Source organism: Apiospora aurea, assembly GCF_038362705.1.
Source record: "Apiospora aurea strain CBS 24483 chromosome Unknown utg000010l_segment0_segment0, whole genome shotgun sequence".
In the NCBI taxonomy this organism is placed as follows: Eukaryota; Fungi; Ascomycota; class Sordariomycetes; order Amphisphaeriales; family Apiosporaceae; genus Apiospora; species Apiospora aurea.
Window position 1 is genome coordinate 2,015,953 of NW_027117397.1, and position 11,882 is coordinate 2,027,834.

Genomic DNA, 11,882 nt, shown 5'->3' on the forward strand with positions numbered 1-11,882 from the left:
CCACACAACTCCATTTTCATTCTTTCACGGTCTCAGCTGCGATACCAGCTTGCGTGCACGCAACTGGAGAGGTGTCTGTGGTGGCGACCTTTTGCCCCTCTGCAGTTTCCCCAGAAGCCTCTTGAGCTTCAGCTGGAGCGTCTTCTACTGCAGGGTGCCTGATTGGTAAGACTTGCGACCACGGCGATCCCAGCCACTCTCCAAGGTAACGCGCAGGGCTGTCCTTGAGCTCGTCAAGAGGATTGCCATCTAGGGTTCTATAAAAAGTGAAGTCCATGATCAACCCTAGCTTGCTCGCTAACAGCGGGGGACGCTGGATATCAAGTCTCTCTTGACCTTCTTTGATTCCTATAGCATGCCAAAATCCGTCCCAGAAAGCACTCTCAGTGACCCCTCGAGAGCAGTAATCGTGCCATCCTGGCTCAGGCATGGCTCCTGACATGCCTCTCGAGGCCCATAGTTCATAACCGAAGGGCTGAATCGACGCTAGGGACCGATCAATGACCCCTGAAATGGCGAATGACTCTGGATTGACGAGGATATTGGTTCCCGGAAGATCCATGTGGTTCAAGACCTGGGGGTATTCGTTGCTGAATAAGTGAGATATTCCACTCTCGCCTTCCAGCTCCGTAACGATGCCATGGAGAAAGGCGAACTTCTCAGAGCTCTTCAAAATAGCCAGCTTGATTTTGAAACTGGCTTTTGTCTGCTGGAGTACCTCTGGACTGACAACCTGCGGCTTCAGCCAGCATCTCGCGAAATATCTGTCAAGTATTAGCACATAGACACGCAATGTATCTTGCAAATGCCTTGGCTTGACAGGTGGCGAATCTAGTTGACATGCTTCTCCAGGACCGTGTCGCTCAGCCCAGGTCCGAATGGCGCTACTTCCAGATACGATTTGCCTTGGAGATAAGGCATGGTGTAAATAAGGAGGTTCTTCTTGTCGTCCTTCTCGTCTCCAAGTTTGCCGTGGTAGGCTGACTGGGGAACGAGGTCTCCGTGAATGTATCTGGCAAGACTCGTATTCATTGCCGAGCTTGCCCTCGGGGACGCGAAACGAGATGATCGTCTCTGCAGTGGCTACCACGGTGTAGCTCAGAGACCCTTGCATCTCTAAAGGCCGGACAGTCTTGGCCTGGCTAAGATAGCTATCTCTCCTTCGTATACCAAACGCTCTGGAAATTCACACATATATAAATGAGTCACCGGGCCGACACTAAAGTGTCTGCATTTATGTATACTTGTGTCATAGGTAGCCCTGGAGTTGAATATTAGACTACAAATGATTGCTCCCTAGGGGCGTGCACAAAAATGGCACCGATCGGGGTGACTCGAAGGCGACACTCCTTAGGATTCTATCAGACAAATAGTCTCGGCTGATATGCGAATGCATCTAATGATTGCCATGCCTTCCATGTGACTGTCTCCTCTCAGTACGTGCCTTCCGAGATGATCAAACTGAGTCGCAAGCAATTGTTGGGGCGTACCTGCCATGCTTGGTAGCATTTCTTTGTCCTTTCTTTAAGGGGCGCCTTCCCACCATGGTCGCTGCTCCAGATGGAAACATGGAGATGGACTGAGCCATTTCGACCTCACAGCCAAATCAACCCTTGAGCACTTGAGCCTACCTCCTACTGCTGACTCTTTGGTCCACGTTTGTCGCCGTCAGTTATCAGTACTCCCAATTCCTTCTAGAACAACAAATACATGCTTTCATACAACACGACGTTCGCTTTCTCAAACCCAGCAAAGCTGGAGCCACCCAATCCTGCGACTGCGCTGAACAGTATCTTCGGCATTCTCCCAGTACACGGACGCGAGTTCCCGCAGCCAAACATCCACCACAATGTATTCTGCATTTTCAGACCCACTCCTAAATATTGTTTCTCCGTTATCAATTTTCCATACTGCCAATACGTATAGTACCAAGCCTTCCAATCTTCCTCGGGAAGCAGGGTGTAACGGCCCAAGGCGCCAGCGTGGTGCGGTTCCCCCGCTCCGTCACGAGGTCTAGTACAAGTGAGAGACGCCGGGCAGCGAAAGCGTGAGTAACAAAAGCGCGAGCAACAAAAGCGTTCCAAACACGCTATGAGCACCCAAGCACAACGGGAGGCGTCCAAGACTCGCTCAAGCATGTCCACGGCCGAGGACAACAAGAAAACAAGTACGCGGCAGAAAGCAACTCGTTCTCTGCGTCGCAGGATGCGCGATTGGCGTGCCCGCATGAGATACAAGAGCCCGCGTGAGTCAAATAGCATTTTCCCAAGTGGCGAGCTGGCAGCCGCATTCAAAACCTTACACCCAGCATTACACGATCCCGCATCTTCCTTGCACGTAATGGGCGTGTGTGCTACGAGGCAGCCAGCCTGAAGTACATTCAGACCATGGAACTGACACATGAAAGAAGCAAAGCCCAAGGAACCGAAACCGGAATCGCCCTCTCAGGCCATCGCTCGAAGGTCCCCCACCGCGCAGCTGCTCCACACTCCACCCTCTCTGGCTGCTCGATGCGCTCCCGCAGACAGCTTGAGAAGTGGCAAGAAGGACAGCGACGGCAAGAAGAAGGCCAAGGTCGGCAAAGGCAAGCAACCCGAAGTTAGGGGAGGAGCAACGCAAGAATAGCTGATACGGACAGCTCAAGATTGGTCGATGTGAACAGCCCAATAGGGTTGACGGACAACAGATTGTCAAACGTGGGGGTTGCAGAAGAAAGTACCAATCATTAGTAGCAAGACTGTCGTACCCACAAACCTAGATAGAATACATGCATATTTACCCAGTCGACGAATCTGATTAATCCCCGTAAGACACCAAGAACTGCAGCTGTATGTAAGCTCATGTGACCAGTCAGTACAGATGCAATGGAAGGATTCGGCGTGCCACGCCGCCAATTACAGGGATCTCGGCCGTTTGCTTCTGGTGGGTGCCAAGAGCCGCAACAGTGCAAATGCATTCCGGGCGTGCAAGCGTGGGAACCACAGGATAACTCGGTGTAGCGTTGGATACCAGATGGCAGAGACGCTGGGCTGGGTTGGGTGGGATCAGTTGCTTGCAGTAGACCCGGGCAGTAGACTCGGGGCCTGCATCCGGGGCCTACACCCATGTTCCCCCTAAACCAACAGGTGCGGTGAAGCTCGTGACATGCGGTGCTCGTCCAAACTTGCACCCAAAACGCTGCAGTCACCAAGAAGACACGAAGATCAAATCCATGTGGAATACTACTAGGGGAGAAATTGCCCCCCACACCATCGGTGGGCAATGAAACCACCGGAGCCGGACCGCGAGTCGGAGGCACTGGACGAAGGGGGATCGGCTGGTCGGCAAACGCCCTCTCCCCACGCTACGGGCGCCCGTCAGGCCCATCCATGCTCCCAATGCACGTTGCATGGGGTCCAGCTTGGCCGTCTTTTGCCAAAGCCACGCACCAGGCCCGGCTGCCCGGGGCGCAAAATCAAGCAATCGAACAAGAGTTGGACAAGACTCGCTTGGGGGAACGACGAATCTCTTGGAGATGAGCTTTTTTCCCTGCCTGCAGAAGCTTCGCGCGCGTGCTTGTTTGCGTCCATGACGATGTCATTCGTGGTTGGGTGACCGCCAGTCCACTATGCCGAGAATGCCCAGGCGGCCGGGCGGTCTTGGGGGCAGCTTGGCTGATGGAATTTTGGAATTTTCTTCATGCCGAGCATGGCTTGGCTCGCCATCGCGCCCATCTCGCAAACTGGGCACACATCTAACATGCAAGCAGACAGACACACTACAACCTGACACCCTGGCCGACCGTTTGCCCAAGAAACACGCGGAAAAATTGCAATACGCCTCCATGTCCACCTGCCACCTTCCCTCCTCCCCGGCCCCATCCACAGGACGCGTGTGACGTCGCTCAAGGTGCATTCGCGAGCCTGCCAGAAGGACTGTTGGCTGTGAGAGATAGATAAGACAGGGACACTCGGATAGACAGCTTGAGCTAGGTAGTAGCCTCGAGGTAGCTGGCTTCTGGCTACTCCTAGCAGGCCTCAGAGAGAAAAAGAGAGCGAAAAACAGCACACCCCAGCAGCAAGCGACGTAATCCTATGGGTCCCGTCCCTCTGGGGATGAGCCGCCAAGGCGCTAACGATGAATGCTGCGGGAAACCACTCCACGGAACTTCGGCACGCTTGAGCTGAGCGTGTGCTTTGCCTTTGCTTTGTTTACTCAGCCTGGCCCAACCGTACAACCCCGGTGCTTGCTCATTGCAGCTTTGCGCGGCTCTGATTGTCTGTTTGGGCACGCGGGAAGCGCATGCCCAACACCAGAATACGATCCTGACGCCATGGGAAAAGAAGATGAGAAAGAAAAAGAAAAAGAAAGGGAGTGCTAGAAAAGTGAGGCTCACTAATGCAAGGCCGAATAGCGAGGCAGAGCTGTATGCGACCGAACCTTCCAATTCGACGGGAACGGCAACTGGACGATAAGACATTGGGCGCGATTCGAGAGTTTTTACGGGTTCCAGATATCCATCCGTTGATTGAGTGGACGAACGTGTATCTTGCATGTAACGGCCATGTATTGCTGCATCCATCCGACTGGCTGGAAAGATGCAACCGACATGGATTTCGCTCACGGGTTTTGCAGATCCTCCAACGACATGCGTTTTTCGTAACATACATACGTGCTTTCTTTTGCCTATCGAGATATTGGAGCAGTGTCTGGTCAATAGAATTGCAAGTCTGTTGCAAGTGGGTGCGCAGGAGGAGCCGGGGCGAATACGGTACCCAAAAGTTGGTGGTTACGCGTGCGTGCGTGCAAAGAGCCGATAGGCATTTCTGAGACGCCGTGCCCAGCGCGCACGACAGCAGACCTACAGCAGGCGAGAGAACAAGCTTAAAAATGTCGCTAGCTTGTGTTACTATCAGACAGCAGCTAGTCAGAGTTGCCTGTCGGTACGGCCGGCTTTTCGGTCAGCGCCTTGCCGCAATCAGGAAACAGCAGCCAAGTGTGGTACCGCTTGCTCGCTTTTAACGCCCAGCAGTCATCTGAGGCCTTCTTGTGTCATTCAACCTCCATCGCGCCAGATCGGAGAATGGAAAGGGTAATGATCAAACACCCCGCAATTCAGGGTCTGCATGGCGTTGAGGGAGGTTGAAGCTTCATATTCCGTCAAAAAGCCTCCATCCGACCAGAACCAGAGAGCAACGGAACCAGGCGCTCCCAAGGCTTTATGGACACCGTGCTTCTCGAGATATATTGAAGGCATATACCGCTACTCCGCTACTCTTGGAGATCTTTGGCGACTATTGGAAGCTCGAATTGATACTGCCAGCATTTCCGGCCAGTCTGAAATCATTTCTTGCAGCTGCAGAACGAATAACAGATGCACTTGATTGAGATATAGGATTCGTTCTATCTGGAGGAGCGGGAGGGGTCCATTAGGAGGGATATGGTTGCGATCATCGCCATACATTAATTGTTATCCTATGCATCTTCTCCTCGGTTTGCGAGCAGCAAGATTGAGCATCTATCTGGCTGATCAATAGTGAGCAGCAGGCTTCGTCGGAACCTTGGAGGTACCTCTTCGCTACATGACATGCCGCACACGACCACCTGCGCCCACTCGAGAATGCGCCCATGTTGCACGGTATTGGTTTTTTTGTGGCGATGGGCGACCGATGTAGCTCAGCCATCGACCATCAGCACACAAGAACCAAAGGGACCCCTGGGCTTTAGTGGACGTGCAGGCCTAGATTGTCCCCGCCTCGGCCCTGTACGATTTGTTTAGCTTGTTTGGATCCTTACATCGGACCCAGCTCCCAGCGGCCCCAAATCCTCATCGTCAGAAATTCCCAAGCGCTGCGGAACTTTAAAATGACAGAAGATTCCCATAACCTTGGCGCACGGCGGCGCTCTTGTTTTTTTTTGCCTTCTCTTTCTCCATTCCCTTCCACCCGTAAGAGGTATATCTTCTGTCTTTCCTTTTCCGAACTCCAACATCCCACGGAAGGAAACTAGATCTCCACGGCTTTGCTTCCCCTACCACCCAATCGCTGCAGTCGCCTTAGCTGTGCGCCTGTTGAGAGGAAGAAGAACAGGAGCTTGTTCCACCAACCACAACAAGCTCGTCATTAGCTTTGAGCTCGTTACGCTCGACGCGACCACAACACGACTTGCACGAATTGCGCTCGTTCGCGGCGATCCCGATCCAGTCCCAGCGCCGAAGCCCAATCAGCCAGACTCACCGTGGCTCCCCCAATTGCCCGCTGCCGTCGCTCGCTCGCTCGAGTAGGATACCCGCCCAAGATCGTGATCTGAATGCCTCGAGGTCGGTTTGCGAATAGCGGGTTTGTTTTTGCTGGGGTGGCATCGGTCTCGAACACAGCTCCGCGACCAATCCCTCACGCCCGGGGTAAGACAGTCTTCGCTCCCGTTTCCGACCAGCGGCCGAATTGAACCTCCCTTCGAAGCTGGACGGTCGGACCTTTCCTCTTCTGTCGAAAAACAATCCGAACCAAACAGTCTCCCGCGGGTGAATACCCCCGGATAATCTTCAGCCATGGCGTGGGATCATCTGTCCGTCACCAAGTCGCACTTGGTGTACATCATCCTGGGTGGTTTCACTTCACTTTTCATGCTCTGCTCTACTATTATTAAGGAGCGCATGTATATTGGTGAAGCTACCGTAGCTACGCTCTGCGGTCTGATTTTTGGACCGCATGCTGCTAATCTTATTAATCCACAAACATGGGGTAACACGGACGAAGTTACACTCGAGTTCTCTAGAATCGTCCTCGTCGTGCAATGTTTCGCCGTCGGTGTCGAGTTGCCCAAGTTCTACATGGAAAAGCACTGGCGGTCCGTCGTCCTCCTGCTGCTGCCCGTCATGACCTTTGGCTGGCTCATCACCAGTCTCTTCATCTGGTGGCTGATCCCGCCGCTGAACTGGCTGGAGAGCTTGTGTGTCGCCGCCTGCGTCACTGCTACCGACCCCGTCCTGGCCTCGTCCGTCGTTGGTAAAGGCAAGTTCGCCAAGCGTGTCCCCAAGCATTTGCGAGACTTGCTCTCCGCCGAGTCCGGCTGCAACGACGGCATGGCGTTCCCCTTCATCTACCTGGCCCTGTACCTTATTCAGGATCATCTGGACGCCAGGGAGACGACGTACCACTGGATCGTCTACACCATCCTTTACGAATGCGTTTTCGGCGCCATCTACGGCTTCTTGGTCGGGTACATTGCGCGCCACGGCATCAAGTTTGCTGAGAAGCGCGACCTCATCGACCGAGAGAGTTTCCTCGTGTTCTACTTCGTCCTCGCCCTGTTTTGCGCCGGGTCCGGAAGTATCCTGGGTGTGGACGACCTGCTTGTCGGATTCGCCGCAGGTGTGGGCTTCTCGAACGACGGTTGGTTCTCGTCCAAGACAGAGGAGTCGCACGTGTCCAACGTCATTGATCTGCTCCTCAATTTGACCTACTTCGTCTACTTCGGCACCATCATCCCCTGGGAACAGTTCAACAACGTCGAGATGGGTCTGTCGGCTGGAAAGCTCGTCGCTATATCCATTCTGGTCATCTTCTTCCGGCGCATTCCGATCATGTTGGCACTCAAACCGTTTATACCAGACGTCAAAACCTGGCGAGAAGCATTGTTCGCAGGTCACTTCGGACCTATAGGTGTGGGCGCCATCTTCGTCGCCATCCTCGCTCGTGCCGAACTCGAGACGGAGCACACGATCCCGCTGGCAGAACTTCCACCGGAGGGGACGCCGCACCACGCTTTGATCACTCTCGTCTGGCCCATTGTGACGTTCATAGTCGTTTCCTCCATCATCGTCCACGGATCGTCGATTGCCGTCTTCACACTTGGAAAGCGCATCAACACCCTGTCGCTCACAATGTCGTACACTGCCGCGCCCGAGGATGGTCCTTCCTGGATGAACAGATTGCCCCGAATCTCGTCCCAGTCGCGATCGCAGGCGCGCACCATGTCCGATACCGAAGGCGACGATATGAAGCTTCCCGAGTTCCCCCCAGGCACCCTGCCGCCGACTGGCTTACCTGGCCAATTTCTCCGACGCAAAAAGGATGAAGATCGTGGCAGATCTGGAAGCCGAGCATCGTCCCACGGTCGCCGACGTAGAAAGGTATGGGACGACGGCATTGGACCTGGCGGTCCCGTCAGTGAGTCGGCCATCTTCCCCAAGCGGCGTTCCAACGGCAATATCGAACCAATGTCGCCCGGGGCCGAATCTACGCAAAATGAACAGTTCGAAGAGAAAGATCCTTCTGGAACTCTTGCCGGCGACGAGTCGTCTGGTGACTTGCGAGAGAAGGGCTCCGAGGCTTCGGAGAAGGAGGCCGAGAAGGCCGAGAAGAAACACGCTGCCCGCGAGGAGCGTAAAGCCGACGCCGAAGACGAGCGAAACCGTAGCCAGCCTGAAATCGGTGTCTACCACGAAGGCCATCACATTGTCATCGAGGATGAAGATGGCCAGGTGCTTGCTGTGGAGGAGACTCATGGAGAACATCACCCAGCCGTGTCGAACCTGCAAGATCTGAAAGAGGTGGCCCAGGAGGAGACCCAGAAGGGCAACTGGACTTACGAATCCTTGAAGAAGCGAGTCGGCGAATGGAGAAACGAAGAGGCCAATAAGCGGAAGGGCAAGACCAGCTCTCAAAGAAGGCACGAACCTGCTCGTGCCTATCAGTTCGGCAACACTGTAAGTTTTATCGCATGTTCCCATCTGACGAGTACTGTACTAACCGTAAACAGATTATCGTTGAGGACGAAGATGGTGAAGTCGTCAAGAAATACGAGTTGCCGTCCAGCAAGGCCCAAAATACTGATCCCAGCAAGGCTTCTTCGAGTCTGAAGCACATGGGCCTAGGAAAGAAGGCAGAAAAGGCGTTGAAGGAAGGCCAGAAAGAGAGCGGAGAGTCGTCTGGAGAAGGAAGCAGCGAGGCGGGACCTTCACGTCCTGCTGCGAAGTCCGGCAATGCCAAGCCGAGCTTCAGCGGGTGGGCGGGCTTTGGTGGAAAAGCAGCTGGCGATAAAAAGAAGAACGCTGCCGCCATCCCCGAGGTCGCAGACGAGGACGACCGCAAAATCAGGTTCACGATTGGTGGTGAGGGCCGCCGAATGACGAAGGACGATTTCCTGCGGGAAGTGCAGAAGCTTGACGCCCAAACAAGGCGGGAAGTCATCCGGCAATCCGATGCTTCACCAGCTATGAAGGCTTTGGCTAAGGAACAAGCCCAAGCTGGAAACGCCAGCCCCGCGGCTGCTGGAAGTCTCAGGCCATCAGTCAAGTCGGGTGATGGTGACAACGCTCGGCAACAGAGCAAGGCCGCAACCAAGCCCCAGCAAGAAGAAGCCCCTGTCACCCGTGGCCGAACTGGCCAGGCGAAGTCGCAGGGTGGTCTCGAGACGGGCGGAGATGGTGCCGGCGAAGCCAGCAGCGATCAGCCCGAGACGGCCGCAGAGCGACGACGACGCATGGCTGCCCTGTCGACCATTCAGGACGACGACGACGTGGCCGAGAAGGAGACGCCGGCCGAGCGGAGACGACGCGAGGCGGCTCTTGGCCTGGGCGAAACCCGGAGGGAGGATAGCGACAGCGACGACGACGACACCCCCTAGAGTGCCCCCGGCGCGTCGGGGAATCCGGTTCGCGGAGCCATCGCCTCGGCAATAAGCATGCCATGGTGTTTTCTCCTTGTCGGTTCAAGTTACTAGAGTGTATGGTTGGGGTATGACATATGATGATGAAAACACGTACGGATACCTTATACATACCTACCTACGCATACATGATGGATGTCCTGTCATGACGCAACGGAGGAGGGAAGGAAGGAAGTAAGGGGGTGAGGGCAAAGCCCATCGCATCATGTCTTTATGTAGAAAGCACAGTATAGCGCGCGCGATGAGGGATTGATTGGGCCATGCGGTCTGATGGAAGTGCCGCCTCTTGCATTTCAGCAAGCGGCCGTCGGACGGAATGATACATCCAGTACATGCATATATAGATGTCGGTTAATTTTTAATTTCCCACCAAATTTCGTCCGGGTTGTCCCAATCCTGAATTGTCGTGGTGGCTTGCATTGTCTGTCTGGACGCGCTGGGGGGCTTCACCATTGTTACCCCGCTAAAGCTTCGGGTAGCGGCCGCGGATAGGGGTTGTGTTCCCGACCGAATAGGTGGGTTTCCGCATTTTGTATGGCCTAACCTTATTCCAGTAGTTCTATTAATTCATCATATATATACATATCGTTATATATATATTTCTGTTTTATCTTTTATGTTCCTAAATGCCAATGAAAATGAATTGGGTGTCGGGAAGGGAGGAACGGAATTGTTTGCCTCTGGCTTTTCCTGTGGAGCAGCAACGGGACATGCTTTTCGGGGCCGCGAACCCCGACCGGGCTTGAAAGACGACACCGCTATCTTCTTCTTGGGTGATCACTATTGCCGCGACGCGGGAGCCTGAGTTGAAAGGCCGATGCTAGAGGCTTGGGCCGGAGTCGTCCCGGGCGACACGGCAGCGAGAAGGGAGGGGGCAGGAGGAGGGATTGGTCGCGGCTGGGACTCCCGCCCGAAGCTTATCGGTATGGCACCACTCCGCGTGGCGCGCATTTGCTCACGTCGGACTCTTTCCCGGCCTAGGACTAGGTACAGGGAGATGGCGGCGTCGCCTCCACGAACCGTTACGTTCCCATGGCAATGGGTTTCTCGGCTTGTACGCCGGCCTGCAGTGACGACTGCCACGTCGTGCGCGGCATCCGGGCCAAGAGACTTGACGAGATGGTTCTCGTCCGCCATCACAAGTACGACATTCACGAAACTTGACGGCGCCAGCCCGGACTTGAATTGGCGGCTGCCGATATTCGCGTCATCTTGGTCCATCACGTTGGCGAGTCTGGTTGTGATTTGCTGCCGTTGGGTCACGATTGTCACCTATCTACCCAAGATACGCCCCTAAGATTTGAACCGTCTTGCAGCCAGCAAACTCGTCGGTGACCTGATTGGTGCGAGCCCTTCTTCTTCCTGGGCTGAATTTTGGCAGTGATTCGAATCCGAATGAGAACAATTTTTTTTAAAAAAAAAAGAAGAAAAAAAAAAACAGTGTGTCAGGTAACAGCAAACTGGTTCGCATATGACCCAAGGTTCAACGTGGTAATATATTCTTCCAAGATACAAGTTGGACACCTTAGACAGTCCTGCCCACCCGGTCTCACGCATCACCCCTTCGTATTAACGATATACAGACGGCCCTCCCAAGGAATGCCCGAGATTCTAAGGGCAGGTACCGTTGGCGCAGCAAGGAGGACCATCACAACTGCTCTCGTCGCAGAACTGGACAGGTTAGCATGGAGTGCACAATGCTAGAGAAGGGAGGCAAACATGGACCTACGCAGTCAGCCCTTCCGTTGAGATTGTTGATGCTCATGGCAGGACTCGCTGCGACCATGGCGGCGGCAAAGGCGATGATGAGGGCTGCGGCGCGCATATTGATGAAATGGGTAGTCAGGTTTGGAGAGGCAATGATCCCAGGGGGTACGTAACAATGATTGTGAAATATACAAATTAAGCTGTGTTGCAATGATAATGCACAGAGCGGCCGGCGCTGAGAGTTGGGAAGATGAACGGCTGTGACTTTGGGGTCCCAGACAGAAGCAGAGGCGAAGGCGGCGTACCGATTTTATATCACCTTGATTGATGTTCGTCCCGGGTATCCCCGAAGATTGGAATGTAGATCTATATCCTATCATAATCACCAACATCACAGATTTGAAACGAGGATACTGCTTCCGGCTGAAACGCGCCTCTCTGGCCCCTGTTGGTTACTACATGCAAGTGTGCGACGAGGGGTTGTCCGAATGAGTGACAGGGCTCAGCCGATCAAGATCCTGCCG

At 54.3% G+C, this 11,882-nt stretch overlaps 4 protein-coding genes across 4 annotated transcripts; 2 read left to right on the forward strand and 2 right to left on the reverse strand.

Annotated features, from left to right (window-relative positions):
* Positions 1–16: 16 nt before the first annotated feature.
* PG986_014667 (uncharacterized protein) lies at positions 17–1,032 on the reverse strand (the record flags this gene model as incomplete). Its single annotated transcript, XM_066850889.1, has 2 exons — positions 17–764; positions 899–1,032. The coding sequence occupies 2 exons, from the start codon at positions 1,030–1,032 to the stop codon at positions 17–19; spliced, it is 882 nt and encodes a 293-aa protein (XP_066693127.1).
* Positions 1,033–2,091: 1,059 nt separating this feature from the next.
* On the forward strand, positions 2,092–2,625 carry PG986_014668 (uncharacterized protein; the record flags this gene model as incomplete). Its single annotated transcript, XM_066850890.1, has 2 exons — positions 2,092–2,245; positions 2,408–2,625. 2 exons carry the CDS (start codon positions 2,092–2,094, stop codon positions 2,623–2,625), a joined length of 372 nt encoding a protein of 123 aa, XP_066693128.1.
* A 3,904-nt stretch (positions 2,626–6,529) lies between these two features.
* On the forward strand, positions 6,530–9,609 carry PG986_014669 (sodium/hydrogen antiporter; the record flags this gene model as incomplete). The annotated part of the gene is made up of 2 exons (XM_066850891.1): positions 6,530–8,689; positions 8,743–9,609. 2 exons carry the CDS (start codon positions 6,530–6,532, stop codon positions 9,607–9,609), a joined length of 3,027 nt encoding a protein of 1,008 aa, XP_066693129.1.
* An 822-nt stretch (positions 9,610–10,431) lies between these two features.
* Positions 10,432–10,872, reverse strand: PG986_014670 (uncharacterized protein; the record flags this gene model as incomplete). The annotated part of the gene is made up of 1 exon (XM_066850892.1): positions 10,432–10,872. One exon carries the CDS (start codon positions 10,870–10,872, stop codon positions 10,432–10,434), a length of 441 nt encoding a protein of 146 aa, XP_066693130.1.
* Positions 10,873–11,882: the final 1,010 nt, after the last annotated feature.